The sequence below is a fragment of the Callorhinus ursinus genome, unplaced genomic scaffold (genome assembly GCF_003265705.2).
Source record: "Callorhinus ursinus isolate GAN/ISIS: 27379988/994484 unplaced genomic scaffold, GSC_fseal_2.0 scaffold3, whole genome shotgun sequence".
NCBI lineage: Eukaryota > Metazoa > Chordata > Mammalia > Carnivora > Otariidae > Callorhinus > Callorhinus ursinus.
In genome coordinates, this window is record NW_027397065.1 from 14,075,924 (window position 1) to 14,102,128 (window position 26,205).

At 35.0% G+C, this 26,205-nt stretch overlaps 2 protein-coding genes across 6 annotated transcripts in view; both read right to left on the reverse strand.

Moving 5' to 3' along the window:
• The window catches only part of LIX1 (limb and CNS expressed 1), a 63,803-nt gene extending 58,970 nt beyond the window's left edge, over positions 1-4,833 (reverse strand). For 2 of the 4 annotated variants that reach the window (XR_012376915.1, XM_073888515.1), the window contains exon 1: positions 1,893-4,833. Coding sequence is in view for 1 of the 4 variants with exons in the window: in XM_073888511.1 (XP_073744612.1) it covers positions 1,893-1,955 (63 nt within the window). In the remaining 3 variants the exon portion in view is untranslated. The remainder of the gene's footprint in view (positions 1-1,892) is intronic. The other 2 variants (XM_073888511.1, XM_073888517.1) reach the window with 2 other exon arrangements.
• A 139-nt stretch (positions 4,834-4,972) lies between these two features.
• RIOK2 (RIO kinase 2) lies at positions 4,973-25,820 on the reverse strand. 2 transcript variants are annotated; one of them, XM_025866835.2, is made up of 10 exons: positions 25,643-25,820; positions 22,649-22,787; positions 21,756-21,872; positions 19,702-19,877; positions 16,527-16,615; positions 14,535-14,726; positions 12,378-12,470; positions 11,095-11,619; positions 9,531-9,627; positions 4,973-5,255 (listed from the first exon to the last, which is right to left on the reverse strand). In XM_025866835.2, the coding sequence occupies exons 1-10, from the start codon at positions 25,706-25,708 to the stop codon at positions 5,094-5,096; spliced, it is 1,656 nt and encodes a 551-aa protein (XP_025722620.1). In that variant the 5' UTR covers positions 25,709-25,820; the 3' UTR covers positions 4,973-5,093. The 2 variants fall into 2 exon arrangements, with proteins under 2 accessions (XP_025722620.1, XP_025722619.1); XM_025866834.2 differs by having other exon boundaries at positions 4,973-5,258; positions 25,643-25,819.
• Between the last annotated feature and the right edge of the window lie 385 nt (positions 25,821-26,205).

Below are 26,205 nucleotides of genomic sequence, written 5' to 3' on the forward strand. Positions count from 1 at the left end.
AGGAACCAAGTGACTAAGGGATGGAGAAAACAGATTGAAATTTAGGAAGATTATCGTCTCTGAAACTATTTCTTCACTTACTTGCTAATGTTTTAATTTTTAAAAATTTACAATTTGAGATAAAGTAAATACAATGAAAAAGAATTAAAGTCATGTAGTTAAGTAGAGAGAGTATATCCTTTACAAAAACAATGGGAAATGACTGATAGCAGCTCCTTCCAGAATTCAATGGGAGATAGGTGAAGGGAGCTAGAAGGGCCTAAGAGTTGGATTGGCAAAAGAGGGTCAGGGCTGTGAGCAAGACTGTTTCTAGGGGTATGTCGGAGGGTGAAGAAGGGCAAGGCCAGGAAGAAACTGACTTTGCAGAGGTAATGACTAATGACTGTTTAGTGTCAGCTAAACAAAGCTGAAGAGACCAGTAGGAAGAATGAACGGCTGGTTAGCATCAACTTTGTTAACTTTCAACTGGGAAAGGACCAATGAGATGTTTGAATCAAGGTATTTATGAGAAGGTCATTTAGAAAGGCAACTTCAGACAAATTAAATTCAAAAGACACAGGTAACATAAGATAACTTTATCTCAGACATTTTTACCTTGATATTTCACTACATTTAGGAAATCATCAATAAGTACTAATCTAACACAGGAACAGATAATTAGAAAATTGATTAATATCCAATTTATAGTTTAAAAGAATGTGTATCTCATTTCATACAATATTACAAAAAATGCTTTCTTAAAATAATATCCCTCCCCACCAGATAAAACTGCTAGTGAACTGCTCTTTATCCTTGTCAGGGCAGTCAGAATCAACACTCTTAACCAGAAAGCACAATGAAAGTATACCTGTTTATCTGAACCTTCTGTTATTATATATTATATATATTTGGGGGCCTGAATGAGCCCATGCCTTCTTGACTGTTTTAAGTAAGCAATTACGCAGCCCTGTCTTGGTATTTGGTCTTGGAAGAAAAGTAAAAATTGATTCTTTAAGAAATACTACAGAGGCCAAAGATCTCACCAGAGGAGGTTTTATTAGTTGACAGGTTAAATTTTCAGGATAAACTCAGAGATATTTAAAGGTAAGATAATTTGAATGTTCATTTACAAGATTGGAGATAAGGATGCCAAGACCTTGGGTCATTAGATATGTGTTCTGTGAAAACTGATTACCTTAACTGTGGCTGGCTGACATCTAGCATAATATATATTTTGAAAGGAATAGTTTAACATGTTTTGTTTTTGGAGTAAATTTTTCCAGTGGCCTTTATAACAATATTTTCTTTCATATAAGGTTATCTAATTATCGGTTCCTCTCCCTCTCCTTGCATTTTCTCACAGGAACCATCCCCCTATGCCATCCCACACTCACCTTCTGCTGTCTGGGACAGGAGTTTATTTTGCTGGGTGTTCAAGAAAAAACTTCACACAAGTTGTGGCTATAAAGTGATCAGACTGATCCTAAAAAAGGTGTCTGAAACTCCAGCTGAGTCTTTCAGCCTCTCCTCAAATGAAAAGAGTTGAGGTCTTGTATAAAGCTAGGGCATGCTGGGGGATGAGACACACGTTTACATAGGCCAAATGAAGCTACATGTTTCTGGGGGTATGAGTTCTTTGGAATGTTTAAATCTTTGCAACAGTGATGAGCAAAATAAAATGAAAACTTAGACTATGAAAAAAATTAATACTATTAGATTAAAACAAACCCAGGAAGAATGTTTATTGGTTGTAAATAAACAACTTAAACCTGAGATTAGTTGATGGATACATTAGGTTCAAGCACAAGCCGGTAATTTCCTAGCTCCATATATTTTAGATGAAGGTTCCTGTAAAGACTGCATCATTAGGATACTCTTAATTCAATTCAGGCTATATTTATGGATATGCTTACATTAAGATAAAAGCTGCCCATCCATTTCACACTGTAAACTGTAATTTCCATTTCACTTCCCATGCAATAACTACCAGAGTACTGCACTTAGCATGCATCCTGTTGACACAGAAGAAATATTTCTTTTCAAAATTTGTTTAAAGGAAACAGAAAACTGTATAGAAAGGGGGCCTATTTTTCCACCACAAAATGAAAACTAGGGGAAAACCAAGTTAGAGAATATAATATATTCTTCTCATCCTCTCTAGGTACCTCAGTACTGTTGAGCTCAAGGAAAAAGTACTGCCCCCCACCCTATCAATAGCAGTTAGAGTAAGCATTTTTTTTTTTTGATTCAGTCATTTCAAGTGGTTACTTTTTTTTAATGGAAGCATGTTAATATTGTGACAAATATTCCAAGTAAAGTATTTTGTTATGAGGCATACTCTTATTTATGAATTAAGCTACAATAATCTGATTCTAAATGTTATAAAAATGCTAATTTTAATGTCATTATTTATAATATATATTATGTATATATAATATAAAATATAATATGAAAACATTTAAAATATAACAGTATTAGTCACTCACTGCAAGTGTTGTAGATTTTGGAGTTATTCCCAGCCTCCCAGTTATTACACAACTGTGTAAGTCATGGTTATTCTGAACTTTACCTCATTCCCAGCCTTCTACAGTTGCATAGGATGGTTGAGACCTTCATACAGCAAATCAAGGTCAAACTAAGATATGGTCTGATGCTCTCTAGGGAGATGTTCTGAAGAGAGATGAAGAACAATGGAGATGGTGAGCCTTAGCCACTCAAGAGTATTGAATGTGACTTGAAAAAACCTACACCTCGGGGTAGTGCTTTTCCTGAGAACCTAATGAACTCATCCCTCCACCTTGTGGAAGTGGCTGATAAACTTCTAGGGCAGCAGGTTTACGTGGTAAGTTCTTTAATTAGGTAACTCTTTTTTTCTTAAAATTTGCTGAGTACGTGACTAAAAGAGTGATTATCTTCTGGTTAGTACCCTGTAAAGATCTATAGCATTCTGGAGAAAGCTCAAAAACAGCCAGCTATGCACCAAAGAACAGACCAAAGGCTACCAATATCACAGTTATTTAGCACAAGTATAAACTACATTATCTTGTAGGAAGAACTTATTTAATAGGAGCAACAAGTAGAAGATGCAAGCCTACAGGCAAAGCATTTGTATGTCTAGATAAAAACGACACTGAAAGGATCATGGTCAATATATCAGTGACCTTGGAAACAGGAAAGATTCCTCAGGAATCCTTCTTTTGGTAACCTGAAATCATTTCAGCAATACTTCCTAACACACAGCACGTATCAGGCACCGTGCTAAGCTCCTTACAGGCATTAATTTTTACAGTAACTCTAAGACAGGCACTGTTAAAAATGTCCTTATTTCACAAATTGAAAAATGAGGTTAGACAAGCAACAGAAGGCACCTGATGTTTGGAAAGTGGTAGAACCAGGATTTACATTTGGAACTCCCAGACTCAAGTGTTTTATTAGCAATCAAAGTACACGCTTTGACTACATTAGTAGTACACTTATATTTTGTTTTTGCTCATTATTCACTATGGATGTTTTAAAACATGAGGGTTACATGCTGTCTGATAGGGCAAACTGACTTCTAATTGATGGCTACTCAAAAACATCTTTTAGAAATTGCTGATTAGACACTAAGTAATTTGTTTAATTTGTGCATTTGCCTAATTTGTTCTGAAAACCACAGGAAATCTATTAATAAGACCTATGTTTGCCTTCGAAGTTCCTTAAGTAGCACATGTTTTTTATGTAGTAGGTACCCAAAAGCAGACTTCACCAACTCAGTAAAATTGAGGATGAAGTCATATAGTTTTATTCCCAGTTTACCTTTGACATTCTAAATATAATATGTATTATAAGATACATATTCTATGGTTCTATTAAGCTGTCTCTAATACCATTTTATGCTATTAAAATGCTTTATTTAGTAATTGCTTTAAAGACACATCTAAAATTCAAAGCTAGGTAAACACTTCCCAAATTAGTGTAAGTTAATTTTCAGGGGAATTGAATTAGATATTTTCTTGCATCTCCATTATTAAAGGTAATTTATTAGATGATAGGTCTTGCAAACAGTAGAATGAATTTTACAAAGGTGAAAGGGAATCTGCTGTCTTTATCATTCTTGGAAATAGATCTGTTTTTTTTTTGGTAGATCATTATCACCGATGCAAGTAATTTTTGCACATTGTCTGGTGACCGTGGAGTGACTGCCATCTAGTGGCCATTTTTTAACCATAGGCGATGCCCCTTTTGGCCCATTGGGCAATGCTGAGATGAATTCATCATCAGGTACCTACACTTTTAGCACCCATCTTCACATCTCACTGGATTACACAGTCTTTGAGGGAGGGACCATGTCTTAAGTATTTTCTTTCTTTCCTGTACTAAAGTATTTGTTACTATCGAAGTGAAAACATGTTCTGGACCCACCCAACTAAGAGAATTAGAGATAAGTTTTCATTCCTCATCAATTCTACCTCCTTACACCCCTAACTTTTCTACTGCTCAGGCCTGCATAAAAACTGGCAAATGTGCAAACTGTGGTGAGACCATAGCAATTTTCTGTTCCCATGACCGCATTACCAATTTAAAAAGCAGAAAATAAAATTATGCATTAGTGGCTGATCCTTAATACTGGAAACTAAAAAAACAGACAGTATTCTTTCAGTGGTTAAATAGAATGCAACCAAATCGGTAGAAAAACAGAAAGATAAACATTACAATTATCATTCTAATAGCTACACTTTAAGGAATGTTTATAAAGTGCTGGGCATTGTTCTGAGTGCTTTCTGTGCATTAACTTATGTAGTCCTCAAAACAACCCTACAATGTAGTTAGAACAAAAAGCAACAAAAACAGTGGTATTTTTTTTTAAATACCCAAATATTTCTAAAAAAGATTATTTTGAGAAACAGCTTTTAGCGGATTCACCAGTCACCTAAAATGCTTTGGAGAATTAAGATTGCTTTAGCAGAATACTCTAATTATTCTTTGGAAGACACATACCAAATGAGTCAAATTAATAGATGAAAGAGAGTTTATTTATCTATTTATGTATCTGTCTTGGTCTAGAAAGACTAGGGGTGGCTTAAAAAGGGATTATAGTAGCTTTATGGAAAATGTTCAAGATCTTAAATATATTACTCTCCCCAAAAGTTGGCTGCTTCCAAGCTTGATTTAATATTTTGCATGTTTTCTCTCCGTTGTTTCGTAAATATATTTGCTTCTCCTTTTTGCAATCGACGTCTGACAGCTGATTTTTGCTGTTTTGTCAACTGACGTTTCACCTTCTGCTTCACCATCTCCTGGAAAGATTTCATAAATCAGTATTACTGATAACTGACCATTTTGATAAGGAGTAAATATTCAATAAAAGAAAGATTTACATTGCTAATATTTTTTCAAATTTAAGAGCATGAATTTCTTAAATTAAAAACACTGACAGTACTGTGAACCAGCAATAAAATAAACACCAAACTAATGGTTACAAAATAGGAGAAAATAAATTCCTAACAGAAATAATAGATTTTATAGCAAAAAGTACTACACAATTATTTGAATAACAAATCTCCATAATGCCACCTAGTGTCCATCAGGAAAACTGAAAACAAAAACCCCAAACCAAAAAACCCAAGATAAAAACTGCTTGTTGCTCTGCTTTCGAGATAAAAGTAGACATGGCTTTGTAGTAGAAAATTATGTTTAAAAGCATTCACAACTGGTCAAAATGTATCCAAGAGTGGGGCGCCTAGGTGGCTCAGCCGGTTAAGCATCTGCCTTTGGCTCAGGTCATGATCTTAGGGTCCTTGCATCGAGCCCCACATGGGGTTGCCTGCTCAGCAGGGAGCCTGCTCCTCCCTCCCACTGTGCTCTCACTATCTTTCTCTCAAATAAATAAATAAAATCGTTACAAAAAAATGTATCCAAGAGTGCCTTCATAACTTCAGGTGTAGAGATGATCTGATGGCAGCAGTTACATGAAAGTCTTTATACAATTTCTGGGAGATGTAGAATGCTTTCTCAGTATAAATTCAAATTATTTCTTATTAAGATCCAGGCTGCCAATGTCACTAACAAGATGAATAAAAAGTTTGAATATTCTGTTTCCAATAACCTTTTCTTCATCTGAAGCACTACAGCCTGTTATTTAATTGTATATAACCTTGTATCATCCAACTTATTTCCTAAAAACGAGGTAAACACTGCAAAGGTTGAACCAAGGGTCCCTTGTTAATATGCCCCACCCTATGCTAGGCACAAAGAAGCATTTATTAAAAACCTGTCAAGTTAAAAAACTAAAGAATAATGGATCTCAGGTAAGAAGGGGCTAGAAGAATTAGTCTGCCTAACACACTGTTTCTTGGGTTGTATATGTGTACTATAAAACTTTGGTCCAGGTAAGTTAAATGGAGACTTTGCATTATTTAACACAGTTAAGGAAACTACATTCAATTAACAGGCTTTAAAAAATTTTCCTTCTTAATTTTAGTCTTAATGATTCTCAATGGGAAAAAAGGTAAGAGAACAGAGAATGGAAACAGATGGAAGAATCAGAATTCAAGTCCCTGCAGAGGCTGATATCCCATGAGCTGTAGTCATCCAAACCCAGTAAGGCAGGAGACTTAGAAGGAACTGGTATCCCAGAAATTTCAGAACTGAAAGCTGTAGGATTGGCTGAAAGTTTAGAATAAATGTGATTGGCCCCCAGGACTCTTCCCTACCCTAGGAAGACCAGCAAAACTATCATAGCCTCCTCACCCCAATAGGAGACCAGAATCCTCAATTAGAAAAGCACATCTTAACTACGACAAAGACAAAAGAGCAATAGTTTCAGAATTCTGAAGGAAAATTATTTCCAGACCACAACTCAAACACTTAAATTTCCAATCAAGTGTGAGAACAGGTTAAGACATTTTTAGAAAAAAAAGTACCGACCCTCCCATTCACTCATATAATTACTGGAATCTGTACTGCCAAGTAAAGACATAAACTAGGTAAGATAAAGAGATGGAACTAGGAAAGAAGGCAACCAATAAACAGGAGATGAAAAGTCCCAGGAAGACAACAGTAGAACATGCACCACATTTAAACTAGAGGAGTTCATAGAGGCCTCTAGAATACTGCCAAGAAAAAAAATCAATTTATTTTCTAAATGTTCTGCTTGATAATCATAGCAAGAAGCTGGAGAAAATAAGGAGATAACAGATTACTATGCACACACCTCCTCCTAATCCAGAACAATTTATGAATCCTACAAGGTTAATTTTTTCATGTTAAAAAAAAAGGAGAAAAATCTTGTTTAGTATATATTTCTTAAAATGATGAAACACGAAATATTTGTGATTACAGTACATAAAAAAATTAACAAAAATCATGCATTTTGTTGATTCCATTGTTGTTTTTGTTGACCACAAATACATTTATTAAAAACCAATATGCCTTAAGTTTAATTAGAATTTGTTACATTTTACATACTAGGAAGAACAGGGTTGATAAGTGGCAACTTTGCTAATAGAGAACTATAAAAGCATTTATATGAAGAAAACAGATCTTACAATTACAGTTCCAAAGAACACAGAGAAAATCTTTTACCAGACAGTAAAACAATAATCAAATTAACAGAGGTTAACAAAATAAATTGATTTCTCCTGACTTTTTAACAAAATAATGTGACCTCAGGGAAAATAGTGTGACGAAATTTCCAAAAGAATGTAGAATTAAGATGATCAATTTGTTTCCAATGATTACAGGGAAACCTTTTTGATCAAGTGAGGCGTAAGAGATCTTTTTTTCTCTTTAAAGGCAAATTTGTATTTTATAATGCAATTCATTATAGGTTTGACCCCATTTTTTTTTTTTTAAAGATTTTATTTATTTATTTATTTGAGAGAGAGAGAGCATGAGATGGGGGAGGGTCAGAGGGAGAAGCAGACTCCCCGCTGAGCAGGGAGCCTGATGTGGGACTCGATCCCGGGACTCCAGGATCATGACCTGAGCCGAAGGCAGTCGCTTAACCAACTGAGCCACCTAGGCGCCCCGGTTTGACCCCATTTTAAACTTTAAGTTCCTGTTAGCTATAAGGGAAATGGGATAAAGTCAAGGCCTAAAGACAATGTCAGTGTCATCATCTTTATATACAGAAGACAGCATAACTTAGAATTTAAGGAAGTAGCATTAATTAGTAATCTAAACTTTATATTCAAGTGCCGATTTTACACCACTGTTAATTACATAAAAGCACTTATGTTTTGAATCTAAGAAGTAAAAAAAAAAAAAAGGGTAAATAAAACTCATTAAGTATAGAAAATATAAACGCCAGTGGTGGACAATCAAAGAGTAGGAGAAATTTTTTTTTTTTAGATTTATTTATTTATTTGAGAGAAAGACAGAGAGAGGGGAGGGGCAGAGGGAGTGGGAGAATCTTAAGCATGAGACTGAGCAAGAGCCTGACATGGGGCAAGAGCCTGACACGGGGCCCAGGGCTTGATCACAGGGCTCTGAGATCAAGACCTGAGCCAAAAACAAGGGTCAGACACTAAACTGACTGCACCACCCAGGCACCCCTAAAAAATGTGAGAAATTCTTAATAAAAACAGGTTGGTAATACTTAAAGGGAGAATTTTATCTTTTAATATAATTATTAGATGTTTCAAAAATTCCATAGATTTAAATTTTACGTCCAGAAAATCAGATAAATTACAAGGCCAACAGTAAAGAGTATAAAAAAAATCAATACATTTACAGAAATTCACACTTTTATTTTGGTCTGACAAACTCTAAATGTTTCTATTATCAAGTAAAGTTCCTAGAACCATTAAAAGTGTGCTATATTATAAAATACAGTATGTTATTTTTAGCTTATCTTTGATAATTCTGATTTAATTTTGTAAATATCCCATATTATATCCATAGAACATACATTTTAGCTTACTGACAATATATATGAACTTGGAAATCAGAAGTTCAGTAAAAACAAAGTTCTTTTCTTTAGTTTGAATTCACATTCCACATAATTTTATTTCCTCCTTTCTAAATTGATTTCCTTTTGTTCATTTTAAGTGAAGTTACCACTAAAAACCGGTTTCAATGGTATTTAACTTAATGCCTTTAAGCAGAAGGAAAACACCCAATATACCAATGATGTAATTTTATCCCTTTCCTTAAAAATTTACAAAGGAAATAAACTGATTCTTCCTATTGGGTACTCTGCAGAGAAGGATGGCATGCAGTAAAGCTCCTCAGGAGCTGCATTATTTGTGTTCACTATCCTGCACAGAAAATGTCCCTTAAGAAATTCTTTTGAACATTGCTGCTAAAGGTGTAACAAAAACTTAAGATACCCAAAATTTTTAAATCACCTATTTTTCTCCCTCAAAATTAAAGAACGAGCTAGTGAAACTGGTGCACCTTTGCACTTCAGCTGCATTGCTGTCTGGGTAACCTTGAACAAAGTCACGTAACCTATCTGGGCCTCAATTTCTTCATTGTTAAACTTCAGGGACTAGACCATATATGAGTGTCTATAATCTGTCCATGGTAATGACCTAATCAACATTTGGAAAATGTTGAATAGTTACCGGAGGAATTGTTGAACAGCTTAGAACACTGCCCGCAGAAGTAACACTCAGAGTTCTTGTTCTGTACTGTTTAATATCTTCTGTATTTTCTTCATCTCTAAAATTAAAAGAAAATCACAAATTATCCAGTTTTTTAGTTAATTATGTGTGATTATATTATTCCTACATGATAGTAAAACTTAAAAAACATAACATACAGGCCAGAAAGATCATTATATTTAAAATTTCTGTGAAGGCAAAACTACCCACAATTCAGCCCAATATATTAACACTTATTTTTCAGCATTCAAATAATCACTATCAAAATTGCAAAATGGTAGAATGTTTCAGCCACCAAATTTGCCATCACGTCCCCACAATTCACATCTTTCCCACTAATCTTCTCCTTTTCTTTCACTGAACTTTACACGTCTGCCTCTTACAATATAAATCCTTAGAACACTTCCCTGCCATCTCCCAAACAACAACAGATGGAAGAGAGAGTACTCTTACTCTATACAGTCTGCTCTAACGCAGAAAAAATGATGGAAACTAATTTGTTTTACACATTGCTCAAAGTTTTAATGTATACAAGGTATAAGAAACTCAGACCATATTAACCCTTAACAGTCAATATTTTTCATCAAAATGTTATCATTGTTTCTACTCTGAATAATAAAAATTTTGCCCAACATGTGTTCAAAGAGAACAAATTATTCCATGCTAAAACTATTCAACCTATGTATATGTTCTTCTATTACTTACTGAAATTCCTCAGCCACTGCCACCCTTGATTTTAATTTAATTTTATAAGCTTATTATTTGAGTGGTAATAGCCCTGAGACTCCAATATGGTTGTACAAAAAAGGCACAAAATTTTTGTTTTGCTTCAGAATAAAACTCTAAAGATTAAGACAGCCCTAGGATGTAAGCCTGAACATGTACTGAAGGAATGCCTAATAAATGTACTATTGATTTAATTTTGTCATATGACTATTTTGAAAATAAAACTCCATTTCATTAAATTATAATTGATTCTGGATAAACTATCCCAAATCTAAAAATTAAATTTTTTATCTTTTGCGAATATTAATATTTGCAAGAAAGAAACTCTTACAAGAAAAATAACATAGTAACATTATATAGAGGGTTCAAAGTACCAAAGAAAATTCACTATTAGTAGGTATTTTAGGAAGAGAGCACATTTACCGCATGTTTATTGTACTACATATAAATCAAACATACATTAGATGTAAAATTACAAAAATATATGAACATTCATCCGTCTACAACTTGGTCAATTTATCAAGATCAATTTATCAATTATTTGTAAATAATTCTTTTAAAGTAACTGGTTTGCATTTTTAAGGCAGAACGGCTTAAAACTAACACAATGGGTAGTAAAGGGTAATGTGAATTTTAACAACAAAAGGTTATTTGCTTTCATTTTTTACACATAATGGGGCAGAATATAGCTCTGTTATATCATTTGGGAAAAAACAAACAAACACACTCATTTACCAGACTTGAAGAAAGTATAGGTCTCCATATTAAAGTAAAAAAATCAATCAACAGACAACTATACCTGAAAGGCCTGATTTCTTTGTTTAATGACGATAAGGCAATCAGATGTGGGCACGCATCTTCATACTCTTCATAGCCCATGGGGATTCCTCCTTGACCTGCTTTACCATCTTGCCTGGTATCATATTCAGTTTTGTTTTTCTCCTCAGAACACTCACTTACAGAACTGTTGTCAACATCCTGCCCTTTTATTTCTTCTAAAGCTTGAATGAATTCAGGTATTTCAAAACTGTGTGCATCAGCACTCTCCTCTGACAAATAATCTTCCTTTATTTGCTCAAGATTTCCAGATGATATGCAACAGCAGTCAGCTGTTTCATCTGTAGAGTTTTGATCACTCTGATTTTCTAAACTACAAACCTTTCCTTTCTCTGACATCTCTTCATCAGAATATGAGAATTCAGACCTGTCTTCTGTTTCAATATTTTTATCATCTGGACCTAGTGGATGAAGCAGTTCATCATCTGCCTGCATTTCCTTTGTGTAACCACTGGCAGAAACTTCTACATCAAGAGAGTCCTCCCTCCTAGGAAAAAAGAATGATAAACAATAGGAAAAAAATCTACCTGACATGGGTGTTTATTAGTCTGATAAATTATAATTCTCAAATGAGTTCAGTAGTTTATATATTTTAAAGATTTTTCTTTGCCTAAAATCTAATAGTTAAGTATACAAATGTAAAAGATAATAGCCTTGTTGTCACTTAAGAATAAAGTGACTATGAAAAGCAACAAATACTAGTAAAAGGTCAAACTTCAGTTGATATCGATTTAATAAATTCACTTTCAAAAGGGGCTAAAGATTTCTTCTTTTAAGTTATGTCAATCATCCCAAATCAGAAAACAGTATCTTAACTAAGTATATAAAATAAATGGGAAAATTTTGCTTTGAGGATTTATATTTAATTATGTTCCATGAATCAATTAAACATAGCTTCTCTTATGAACAAAGGGAAACATAAATTCCAATGAACACTTGACTTGCCTCCTTAAAAATGGGTTATTCACATATTAAACTGCACTTTGCAGTAAAAGTTTGTGAATTTTTAAGAAACTAGATATGTTCCTCCCCTAAATTCAGTAACATTGCCTTAATAGACCAAAGGCAGGAATTTTCTAGTTTTTAAGTTTCATTTATACATTAGACAGCAATGATACTCAACGATTTAATGTGCTAAAGGTCACTATTTGGAAATTTTTAAGATGAAACTGTTAAAACTCTTAGAATTAAATAAATGAGGTTATTTAAACAGTTTTATCATTTTAAACAAAGCAGAGTACAAACCTGATATCACTAAAAGTTGGATAAAGCTCACTTTCATAGCCAAAACGTTTCATGAAGAAATCTCTAATGCATTTAACATCTCTGTCAAAATACCTGTAAAAGCAAGAATCATTTTTGATATAGCCTGTGTTGCTCATATTTTTCCTTCTTAGTCAATGACAATATCCTTATTAATAACACTCCCATTGTATGAAAAAGGATGTTACTCATAAGAAAAAAATCAAAGAAACAAATCAGTTGCCAGTGTGTTTGAAAGACTAAAACTAAAAGCAGAGAAACTAAGAGGAAATATAAGCTGTGAAAGGCATACAGTCCCTATAGTTAGAAAACTTGAGGTCTTCCCATACTTGTAACAGACATACTAAGAGAAGATGTATATGAATCTCAGAAAAGAAGACCAGATTTGCAGTGTGGGGCAGGTTTCCACTTCTCTTCTTTTGTTTCCAGTCTGGCTGGTTATACTCATCAGCTATACCCACCAGAACCCAGTCAATGGCAAAAGCTAAAGATAAAAAATAGGTTAGTGATACCTAAGAAAAAGTTTGGGGACTATTAAATTATGTTATTATCCATTAGTTCATCTGCAAGAATAGCCAAAAGAGATAAACAATGCTGTGGCTTATAAATAATGATCTGAAGACATGTTAATCTGGACCAAGGGTAGAAGCACCTGTGAATATCAGGTTGCTTTTTCGGCCACCGTAGAGCAGCGAGAACAGATTAAATTCTCTAGGTTTCTAGACAAAGGAGAATTAAGAATCAGGGTGATGTGGAATTGACTACCTGCTTGAATATTAATATCTTAGAAAAATATAAAGTCTGGAAACACAAAGATAATGCCACTCTTCTTTCCTTTTAGGGCACCCTGGGAAAAACCTCAATAAATTATTTTAAAATTATCTTTTTACATATGTCTATGTTTCATCTAACTAGACAAAATCTCAAAATCTTCAAAAGCAGAGATAGGTCTTATTTATAATTATTAATTTATATCTTAATTTCTGGTGCTTAGCACAACTCCTTTACCCCAGTACCTGCCCATTAAATATCAAGTTAAATCACAGTTTCCCTATAGAATAATGCAGCCTACACTTCAAATGTCATGATTTGTCATTGTTTCCTTCTCTAATTCTGGTCGTTCCCAGATGTTCCCTCATTGTGTGACTATGTTACCTCATATAATAAAAATGGTGATTAGTCACCATCCAAAGATATATTAACCACCCAAGCACCTAATAATCTATTAATAATTGTTTGGTTGGAATTATTCTTTATATTTAACGGACATTTCTTTTTCTAGAGTAAGTACAGACATTTTCTAATGAGAATCAGGAGGAAGAAAATCTTGACTGAACACAAACTGGTTTCAGCTCCCACTTTCCAAGAATTCATTATCTCTATTATGTAAGTGATAGCGGTTGTTATCTTCAGGAAAAAAGAGAACTTTCTCATACTGTAACTTGGAACAGGAGGAGAAAAAATATTCAACTTTAATTTGATTACAATCAGTTGCATCATGAAATACAAGGGAAAATATTCTCTCATATTTCACAGCCTGGCTAGCTTACATGGTTAAGTAATGTGAGGAATGAGCTTATCATTCCCTGCCCTGGCATCAGGGATGAGGTTTTATATGAATTCTTTTCTAATAATAAAATAAAAGCTAAAAATGACAGGAGAGATATTCTTGATCTGGCAACTGAGTCCACTCCAAAATCACAATTTTTATTAAGGCCATCACAATTATCAAATTATGCTTGGTGTAACACTCTTGGAGGCAACCATGGAGCAGAGAGAAAAGGGGAAAGGCAGAGAGGACGGGGTTCTAGGGTCTCCTCTATGTCCCTACTTTTTCTTAGCAGGCTTTTGTTTTAAAAACTGGGCTTTTACATAAAAGTTTGAATAAAGGGTCAGCTCTGCGCTCAGTGGGGAATCTGCTCAAGGATTCTCCCCCTCTCCTATTGCCCCTCCTTCCGCGCACGCTCTCTCAAATAAATAAATCTTTAAAAAACCCACCAAATTTTTAGACCATTAACATCAGCCACTTCAAACCAGTTACTAACCCAAATGACAGTATGACGAAGTTGAAAAATTAAGAAAAAAATTATTACATCACACATAAACACAACCATATCCAGAATCACTTTTAGCATATACCATTCAGCATTGTGATGAGAAGTTGAAACCATCTGTGGAAAGTCAATCATGGTGATATGGTCATCTTTATCCAAAATGAGATTAAATTCATTAAAATCTCCATGAATCAGTCCATGATTTGCAAGTTTGACAATTAGTTCCATAGCTTCATCATATACTGATGCAGGATCTTCAACATGGTGTATCTGACATCTGAAAGTATGAAAATAGGTTATTTGTATTCATTTATAATTTTCATGAAAGCAAGCATGTGTGTGTATTATTATTTCCATTCCTTAATTCCCTAACAACTTTCTCTTCATTTCTATCAGCATACAGACATGATATAACAGCTCCCACCTATTTAAAAACAAAAAAGAAGCCATGACCTGCCTCAATTCTGTATCCTCTTTCTACTATAGATTTTCTGTGATAATTACAGCCAAACTCCTCTACATGCACTTTCTTCATTTTTTCCCTCCCATTCTAATGAACCCATTTCAAACATTTTCATCCACCTTGTTCCAAAGAAACAGGTCCGGTCAAAGCTACCAATGACTTCCATGTTGTTAAATCCAGTAGTCAGTATTTGTTCTGTCAGTTAACCTCTTCACCCTTGTTGAAACATTCCTTCACTTTACTCTTGGCACACCAACTCTTACGGCTGTCCTCTTTCCATGCTTATCATTCCTTCTTAGTCTTTCTTACTAGTTCTTCATCTTTCCTTGACCTTTAGATTTTGGAGCTCCTTGAAGGTTATTGCTAGGAGCCTTTATTTACAGTCATTCTTGGTGATCTCATTCAGGCTCATGGCTTTAAACACTATATATACACTGCCCTCAATTTAGACTTCTCTGAACTCTAAGGCATCTCAAACTTAACTATGTCCCACACTGAACCTCTGATTCTATTTCACCCTCTACCTCCACGCTGCTCTTCCTATAGTCTTTCCCATTTCTGTAAAAACAACTTTGTACCTCCACTTAATTTGTTATTCAGGCCCAAACCTTGGTGTTATCCTTGACATTCCTCTTACTTCCTATCAATATCCAATCCCAAACAAATCATGTTGGCTCCCTAAAAAATATATCCAGAATCTGACCACTTTTTATCACCTTCAAATCTGCAACTCTGATCTAAACAACCATCATCTCTCTTCTCCAAAATCCTCCATAGCTTCCTATCCCAATCAAAATAAAAAAGCCCTTGTGCTAACTATTGCTACATTGACAATGACATTGCAGTATATAAATGTATGAAATCAACATGTTGCACACTTTAAATTTATATATCAAATGTATTAAAAATTCCTTGCAATGGCCTATAAAGCCTAAATGATCTAGCTCCCTGCTGCCTCTCTGATCTTATCACTTATAATCTTTGCCCTCACTCACTCAACTCCAAGTACACCAGCATCCTCACTGGTCCCTGAACATTTAGGCATGCTCCCATCTCAGGACTTACGTACTTGCTGCTCCCTCTATCTGAATCTCTTAGATAGCTGCATGGTTTTCTCTCTCATTTCTTTTAGGACTGCCCTCAAAAAACACCTTATCAGTGAGACTCTTCCTGACCACTTACGTAAAAATAGCAGCTTCTTCCACCTAGCTCAGTACTTCCTGTCCCCCTTACCTGCTTTATTTTTATCCATTGCATTTTCTACCATCTGATAATCATACATTTCTTTCTTTAGCTATTTATTGCACGTCTCCTTCCAACAGAATGTAAGCTCTATGAAGGGAGAGATTTTGTTTTGTTCACTGCTGAGCTTTGGTATATACTAGAACAGTGCTTGGTATATACTAGATTGTTAATAAATATTTGTTGAATAAATCACAGAGATTACAAAATCCATACTGTCAGAATGAAACTGAATTTTTAATTTGCATGAGACTACAGCCTTCTATTAATTTATCTCCTTGAAGCAATATTCTATTTAATCAAAAAAATTTTTTTGAAAACTAAACCTCACATTTATTAGGATCCATAGTTTCAAGAATAACAAATACTTACAGAGGATAGCCATTTATGAGTTCCATGACCACTGCATGGCGATTATAATCAATTGGTTTTGGTACTGGGAATTTCCTCTCATACAATGCCTAAAACATAGCAAAACAGGTATAAACTAATGAAGAGGTCATTAATTTTTAGGGAAAAATAAAGCAAATGTACCTGCCCACAACCAGAAGAAAAAACATACAAGCCTTTGCAAAATTACAGTTAACACATGCTTATTTATGTATGGCTTATTCACAGCACAAAATAAGCTATACATAAAACAAAATTTTAAACCAGTTTACTTAATTCACCTTTTCACCAATCATTAATTTACTGAACATTTACTAAATATTATACATGGTGCTAGGGTTACAGAAATGAATGCTAAAAAGTCTGTCCCAAGAAGCCTATAGTCTCTTAGAATATATCTTCTTATTGTTAAGTTTCTGCTATTAATTGGGAGTGTGCTTAAAAATTCCCATGGAGGGCGCCCGGGTGACTGTCGGTTAAGCATCTGCCTTTGGCTCAGTTTGTGATCTCAGGTTCCTGGGATGGAGTGCCACATTGGGCTCTCTGCTTGGCAGGGAGTCTGCTTCTCCCTTTCACTCTCCCTTTGTGCTGTCTCTCTCTCAAATAAATAAATAAAATCTTTAAAAAAAATTCACATGGAAATAAGTTGTGATTTGGGAAATACTCTTGTCTTCTGGCAGATTAGGAAATAAAATACCCAGATCAGGCATTTTAGTTTAGAGAGCACTGACCACAATATAAAATATAAATAAATCGATTATGTGACAAATACATACACAGTAGTGGTCTGAGTCAGATGTTACTTCAGATCATACATAAATCCATTCTTTCCCCATATGCTTTATTTTTCCTATCCTATTGCTTACAAAGTCCAAATATCTTAGATTTATGCCCTCTGCAATTTAGAATGCTACCATTTCAAAGTAGACCTTTGTTACTTATACCTGTTTGCTCCAACAGTGGTTCTAGTTCTTGCCACCATATCTAGCCTTTATTCTGTGTACCAATGCCAAACTAAAATACTTATATCAATGCTCCATTTAAAAAAAAAAAATCTACAATGTTTGTAAGTACTGATCTCAGACTGGAAAACTTTTCCTAGTTTTCAAAACTCTCTTTAATCTACTTATCCAGTCTTAGTTTTCCCAATATTCTTCTTAATAAGCACTCTGGAGTACACACAGGGCTTACATCCATATTCATGTCTCTGCCATAGTGGCTCCTCTGCAAAGTACAGTACACTGTCTTACTATCTTCTCCTTAGAGACAAATTACATGCATGCTTCATGACTCTACTCAACTCCTACTCATTTTATGAAAACTCCTTCATCAACTATTCTAGTCTACAGAAGTTTCCCTAAACGTAACATATAATTTTTAAACTATTCTTTGTATATATTTGTGTTGTATTCCCAACTTTAAGACACTGACTGCATTACTTATTCCTTTGGTATCCACACCTTCACCCCACTGTATGCCAGGTACTTAATACAGTGGTAGGCATACAAATAATATTCAACATATATCTATTAACAGGGTTAGTTTTATAAAGCTGTTTACTTCCTACCTTCTTTGTTAGAGAAACTGAATTACTTCCCATTCCCCAAAGGTTTTTGTTTGTTTGGCTTTAAAGATTTTTTTTTCAATGCAAGTACTTTTGAACATGCCTTGGCAGCTCAACAGTGTATAATAACCTTAACTATTGTCAGAGTGGTCTAGCCCTTGCACTATGGCTTAATCCTTAAGCTATTGCCTAATCTACTCTCTAGGAAAAAAAGAGAAAAATTTAAGGAGCATATTTATGCACAACCAGGTTCTATTCTAGTACGGCCATATAAACATCTGAGAAAACACCTAATGAAGTTTTGGGAAAATGTTTAACAATCCCTACCAAACTGCCTACTTACTGATTATCTATCATAGGTTACAAATCGTTAGTGTAAGACAAGAAACATCTATCATGTTATGGTATCAACATCACTTACATTGTCTTGAGAATTCTTCCCCCATCATTACTAAAAATTTAAGCACATGAATTAAAATAACCTACTCAAAAAACACCAAACTGAAACTCCTAAGAGTTTCATATACTGGCCATATACTAGAGTGACTTCTTTTTTTTTTTTTAAATGTATGTATGTATTTTTAGTCATCTCTATACCTAACGTGGGACTCAAACTCAGAACCCCCAGATCAAGAGTTGCATGCTCTTTCAACTGAGCCAGCCTGGTGCCCCTAGCATGACTTTTAATAAATCAAAATTTTAAAAAGTGACGATAAGTAGTAACAAATAAACACTATTATTACTGGAGAATAGTAATAATACAATACTATTTTCTGTTTAATTAAATGTTATTGAAAATATTTAATTTGGTTATTAAAGATATTTAACAAATCTTGGGGCATCTGGATGGCTCAGCCGGTTAAGCGTCTGACTTTGGCTCAGGTCATGATCCCAGGTACTGGGATTGAGACCCACATCAGGCTCTCTGCTTAGCAGGAGCCTGCCTCTCCCTCTCCGTCTGCCACTCCCCCTGCTTGTGCTCTCTCACTCTTTCAAATAAATAAAATCTTAAAAAAAAAAAAGAAAAAGATACTTAACCAATCTATCCTGAACTTAAAAATTAAGTTGAAAGGTTAAAGGCTAAAGATTTTTACCATTCCTAATCTGCATGCTGTAAATCAACATTTCTTCTCCATTACATGAAGGAAAAATACTAGTCAACTTATCTGAGACACTAAGGTTTCCACAGATAACTACTATAGGTAACTCCCTGGGATTTTCAATTAGAGACAAACATATGCGTATTTATGTATATTGAAGAGATACATACACATCTGTGAGGCAATTACATCATTAATTATTAAGGCTACTTGTTAATATTGCAGAATATTATCTCATATTATAAGATAATATCTTATTAACACTGTAGAACACATGTTGCCTTAACTTGCATTAGTAACAATGAAAAATGCTTTCACATAGAAAAAAAGTCACCAGAAAAGCAAATAACAGAAACAATCATTAATTAAAAGTAAGTGAAAGAATTAGGACTGGGGTAGAGAGATGTGGGGGCAACAGACTGATAACTGCCACTGTATCTTTTCAACTACATGTACTATTTTGTTAAGAAATACAAAATTATTTACCAAATACCTTCATATAGGCAAATTCTTTCATGGCAGAGAGACGAGATAAATAAAGCCAAGACATGTTATGCCTGTGTTTATGATAATCACGTTTGTTTTTCAGATTTCGAAAGGAGGTTCTTCCCAATCTGTGAAGCTTTAATGCAAATTGCTGCCCTTCTTCATTTGCAACAATGTAAATATCTAGAGCCAAGATTTAGAAAAGATCATTATTATACTATCATTCCAAAAAGTTCAATTGTAATTTCTGAATTTTGATTTTATTTGTATCAAATTTTCTTTACTAATAACCAGGAATATTTACTACCCAGCAAAATTCTTTATTTTAAATACAATCCAAAATAAGATTAACATGTATTAATATCTACTGCAAAAGAAAACAGGGATGTAGTGTGTCAAAGGTTATTGCTCCCAAAGGTGCTCAATACTCAGTTCAATTTAGTGGCAAATTGTCTTACATGTCCTACATGTATGAGAAATGATTTAATATCTCTTTTTCAACAATATGAAGTTCAATTCTTCAACTGCTCCAATAAATAATATTCAGCTGTTAGGATATAATCCTATAGGGGCGCCGAGGTGGCTCAGTTGATTAGGTGTCTGCCTTTGGCTCAGGTCATGATCCCTAGGGTCCTGGGACTGATCCCTGCATTGGGCTCCCTGCTTGGTGGAGCCTGCTTCTCCCTCTCCCTTTGCTGCTCCCCCTGCTTGTGCTCTCTGTTAAATAAATAAATAAAATCTTAAAAAAAAGAATATAATCCTATAGTAATCAGAATGGAGATCTTCCCATAAGTATTCCAATAATCAAAAAAAGTTGCTATTTGAAATACTGACATTTAAAGCATGTCCTAATTATTCATGAGAAATTTTAATTATTACACATCAAAAAACTTACACTGGCGGAATTACAAATTAGCGTAAACTTTTGAAAGGAAATTTGGTATTACCAAATTTTAAATGTACATAACTTTTGCACTAATAATTTCTAAGACTGTAACATAAATGTCCCTAACAACTGGGACTGGTAAATCAATTACTGAGCACTAATACTATGTAAAACTCTGCAACTATGAAAAAGACCTATCTGTTAACATGAAATGGTATCAGAAATGCATCAAGAGGCACCTGGTTGGCACCTAGGGCATGGGACTCTTGATCATGGGGTTGTAAGTTGGAGCCCCAGGTTGGGGGTAAAAATTACTTAAAAAAAAAAAAAAAAAAAAAGCATCAAGTGGAAAAAAATCAAGGTGTAAAATAGTTATGTTTGCTTTCACCTGTGATTAAAAAGATATGTGAATGCATATACATACATTTTTGGTACATTATATACTAGTATTAATATAGAATATTTCTAGAAGGATATATAAGATATCAATCAACAGTAACAACTTTGGGAAGTAACAACAGCAAATTGAGACCTGGGTTAGGAGTAACATTTACTTTATATTTTACTTTCTTTTGTGCTATTTATCAATTCCATGCAGTGAAGTTCTTAAAAAAAAAGCCACTATTTTTTTAAGTAAAAAAAAATCGGACATAAAAAAGTTAAGAGGCACATCTAAAAACAGGTGTTTCATTACCTCATTTTATACATTTCACACACACACAGTGCTATATTTAGCACTTATTTGCTCAATGCTATCTTAGAATGCTTTTTTCTGTGTTCTACACATACCTAACTTTGCCATATTTCTATCATGGAAAAATGTGTTTGTGGCTTTTAATATTCACTGTCTTCCAATAATCCCTTTAGCTGCATATTTTAACTATTACAAATATCCATTTATCATACATAAAATAAGAGCAAATAAAATATTTCCCAAAGATGTTATTAGAAGAAAATTACTTCTTGCTATAACTGAATTTTCAGTGAGACTTACAAAAAACGATAACCTACTAAATTAAGGGTAATTTCCTCATCTATATTGTTTCCAACCAACTTTTTAATTTACTGCTCAGTTGGAAAAAATGGAAAAATTAAAAGATAATGCTTTCTCAGGGAGAAATATAAATAGAAACTAGAGCGAAGAAAATGAGTTCAGTAGTACTGTTAGCACTTACCAGATTCTTTGCCAACACCCATCTGGTTTCCAACAGACCCAACTACCTGTCTAGAAGAAAGCGTTTTCAAAGCTAGGTAATCATAGCCTGCATTTGTCAGCCGGTAGCCCTGGACAGCTAGACAAAATAAAACGAAAAAGACTGTATTTTACTTACATTGTACAATCAAGTCACATTAGTTCAAGTCATGAGAAGAATTTAAACATAAGAAATCTTAGCTGGAATGATTAGCTTACCCAGTCTTATGAGTTTGGCATTTCTTCCTATAATTTGTATTTTTTTCTCTAGAGCAGTGTTACTCAAAGTGTGACTCTCAGACTGACACCAGTCTCTAAATATCTGTTACCAGTCTGTGATGAGACACAGAAACTGAAACGAAGTGGTTACCTTAAGAAATTTTTATATCACTTTGACCAACTTATTTTATGTCTTCAACTCTAATAAGGAATCTGTGCCTGTATTTTATCAATTTTTAAATTCCATTTTTCTAGTAATTACTTTTTTATTGTTATTTTATAAAAGTATGGATCCATAATAGGTGGAAAAAAAGAAACTCATCCCTCACCACAGATGGTTTGAGGATTAATGCTTTAGAGTAGTGCAGTAGAACATTATTTGCCAAAGACAGTGGCAGTAATTATCTCTATCCTACTTGCTCTTCTGCCAACTGGAACTTGTTAATCCCGTCTCAGGAGATGGAGGCTATTTCTCTACTTGATCTGGGTGGGCCCTGTGAAAGCTCTAATAGAACATGGTAAATGTATGCAGTTTTCAGGTCTAGAAAGAGTACTTTGCTGGTCTGGAAACTTTCATTTTCCACCTTTCCCGAAATGCCTGCTCTGGGGGAAGACAGTTACATGAAAAAAATCACAAATGGTGCCATAAATACTTACTTTTGGTACGCTCCCAAGCTATGAGTTTATGTTTCACTAATTCTCTTAAAACTTTATTACAGCCACCATGTTTAAGGCTGGCTATAGAAGCAACTAAACTGCAGGGAACTATTTCATGGTTCTTCATGCCCATTTCAACCTGAAATTAAAGGAATCATATGTAATCATAATCAACACAGAGCTGCTGTCTATCAAAATCTTGCTAAGAAATTAACTTCTTCAAATTTCTCTGACATTGCAGTTCCCCAGCCAATTTTGAGATGTAAGTACTACCTTCTCTGGACATATTTCTAATCATAATTTGATTATATAATCACAGATATTCATATTCTGCCTCTCTACAAAACTCTAAAGGTAAAAATTGCAAGTAATTAACATTTACTGACATGTGGCAAATACTAAGATATTTATTGACATCTAAATATTTATCTTTAAAAAGTACAGGTATTTCAGGGGTGCCTGGGTGGCTCAGTCGTTAAAAGCATCTGTCTTCGGCTGAGGTCATGATCCCAGGGTCCTGGGATCAAGCCCTGTATCGGCTCCTTGCTGAGCTCTGCCCCTCCCCCTGCTTATGTTCCCTCTCTGTCTAGCTATCCGTCAAATAAATAAATAAAATCTTAAAAAAAAAAACTATAGTTATTTCAGATATTAAGAAGGTATTTAATATGAAAGTATCATATGCAGGCATGATGGAAGATTAAAAAATATATAAAAAATACTCTACCCCTTGAGAATTAATTATCTAATTGTGGAAATAAGAACCTACACATCTAACTTTATTAGAAGACAAGAAATGGTAAGGGCTAAAAAAAAGAGGTGGCTCAGGGCTGAACAAAAATAATTCTAGCTGAGGGATCAGTTTCAAAGAAGTGGCACTTGAGGTGTACTTTGAGATGCAGGAAAACCGAAAAAAACACACAAGGGAATATCAGAGAAAGACAAAAGATTTGGACATGGCACATAGGCAAGAAAATACAGAGCAAAGCAACAGCTAGTACAGTGGTAGCTCAGGTGCAATGGCAAATAGAATTCATGAAAAGGTGGATGGAAAACGCTTTTGAGAAAGGTATGGAAGGCCTTGAAATGTAGACCAAGGAGTTTAGATTTCTTGTTGAGGAAAACTGAAAACACTTGAAGGTGTTTACGCAAGGGAGATACATGAACAGAGATGTTTTAAGGACATTAATCACAACTCAAAGTTCTGTAAGGTCTTTCAAATGAAGCTGTTTAAGGTAATTTGGAAGGATGTATCTATACTCAGGAATGAAGTCATAATTAAAGGATAAAATTGTCAATTATTTGACAGAGGTAACAGATAAAGCCATGAAGTGGATGTGATCATCAAACAAGAGATAATGGAAGACAAAGGAGGGTTGAGGGACAGAATTTTGGGGGAAGTTCACATTAAAAGGTAAGGGCAGCCAGTCAAAGTATGATTACTGATGTAGGAGGTGCCTGAGAAGTAAAGGAAAGAGAGAGTCAAGGAAAGGTGGCTGCTGATATCAAGAATGGTTAAGACTCAATAGAGACTGAAATATATTTAACAAGTAGGTCATAAGTTGGTGAGCTTCAAAAAAGAACTTAAATATTGCAGAGATGAAGTTCTGGAAGATAAAACGGGCACTATTTTGATATCCCAACCAAAATCTCACACCTTAACTCATTTCCCTTGTTAGCCTCTAACATTCTTTCTTGACTCCCTTGTTTCTGTTGGGCATTAAGGAATAAATCAATGTGCTGAGGAAGCAGAGAAGGTATCTTTCAGAAGTGACAGTAGGTGTTTAGAGAAAGTGCAGATGAATTAAGTGCCTTCCAAATTTCATACTGAATTTGCATTTGATACTTTAATCTTTTAAGTATTGCCTATTTAAGCAAAAGATAATAGCTTCTAAAAAATTTATTGTTTTATTCTGGAAATGCCTAACCTATGTGTTGTTGATCTTTGTGCTTTAAGACTACTACCATTGAAATCAGTTTTTGTCACTTCCCTGCTTAAAACAGTGGCTCCCCTATATCTAGAATATATTCCAAATCCTTTACCAAGCCTGCAAGACTCTATAGCACATGATCTGTCTCACCTTGTCCAATTACATCTCCAACCAGTCAACCAAACTTGCTCACTATGCTCCAGCCACACTGGCCTTTTTTCTAGCTCAGAAGCTTTTCACTTAGTACAGCTGTTTCCTCGGTCTCCAACTCTTGCCGAGAAGTTCACTGGACTGCTTTCTTCTCATTCAGCTCCTATTATTCCCCCTCTCCCCTGCCAGTCTTTCTTTTACTTGGCAAATATTTATTCAGTACCTACCAAACGCAAGGAACATTTTTAAAAGGCCTTAACACTTCGGTTACAACAGTAAACAGACAAGATTCTTTAACTCTGGCAGTCTTCTCTGACTACACAATTTAAAGACAGCATTCATGCTACCCACCGCAAACGTGCAGTTTCTATTCTATTATCCTCTTTATCATCTTTACAGCACTTATTATCTGATAGTCTTCCTTTATTTACTCGTTTACTCAATGATCTGTCATCCTTGTCTTGTACCCCTCTGAATTCCCTAGAATTGTCACTAAAAACCAGACAAGTAAGTGTTGATTGAATGAAACTGAATACATGCTATGTGAGGGAATCTGTGAGTGAGGAATTCAGTGCTAACAATTCTCAAAAGTCTTAAACCCTTCTCCGGGGGTCGGAAGCCCGGGGTCAGAGAAGCGTTCCAGGCCAGAGATGCAAGTATAGCTCTGGAACATAAGTAGGGGAGCAGAAAGGAAAGAAATGATTAGAAGAGGGGACTTTGCTCTGTTTGGGGGAAGACAAAAGCTTCCGAACAAAGGCTTCTGAAAAATCTGACTTGTCGGGTCTTCTCTTCCTCATTCCGAGCCTGGGTCTCCTAAGAGGGCCTACAGCACGCTCAGCTCTCAGCCGAGTCGCCGGAACAGGAAAACGCGCGGTGGGAAAGGACTGGGGGCAGGGAGAAACGGCGAACTTCTTACCGCGGTCAGGACCCTGAAGTCATCCCGGCTCATGTAACGCAACTTGGCCACATTCACTTTCCCCATGGCGGCTCAGTATCAAGCCAGGAAACTCCTTCACAACAGCTGGACAGCACAAGGTAAACCTGCACACTAACCTCTCCGGCGCCTCACAGCCGCCGGGTGGCTTGCGCGTGCGCTCCTCCTCACTGCAGGTCCTTGATGATAAATAGAAGAACTATTCTGTCTGGCGTGGGAAAATGAAACGTCTTCTGGGTTTTATGATGCACATAGCATGGAACAACGCAGAATTTTTTTTGTAAGGGGATTTTGTCATGTAAGTTAACGGACTTTGAGTGTCTACAATATGTCATTTTGTTTTTCATATCTGTCAGGACTAGCTGCCTAAAGGACGCGAGCTGCCAGTGAGAGCAGAACGGTAACAACAAAACCCGAGGAGCAAATTTCATCCCCGATCAGCAACTCCTACTTTAGGCAAAGTGAGTTCCAACAAGAGAAGGGAGTGAAATGAACCCAAGAGCGTCCAGACACACAAGGCAGTTAAAAATAAAAACAATAGTATT

What these genes read in the sequence shown, in the direction of transcription:
- RIOK2 (XM_025866834.2), bottom strand. Translation starts at nt 25,708, where the DNA reads ATGGGGAAAGTGAATGTGGCCAAGTTGCGTTACATGAGCCGGGATGAC. An exon ending in AGCTTGGGAGCGTACCAAAA is followed by an intron (nt 21,873 to 22,648) that starts GTAAGTATTTAT and finishes TATTTTGTCTAG; the next exon opens with CTGTCCAGGGCTACCGGCTG. An exon ending in CCAACTTTTAGTGATATCAG is followed by an intron (nt 11,620 to 12,377) that starts GTTTGTACTCTG and finishes CTTTTTTCCTAG; the next exon opens with GAGGGAGGACTCTCTTGATG.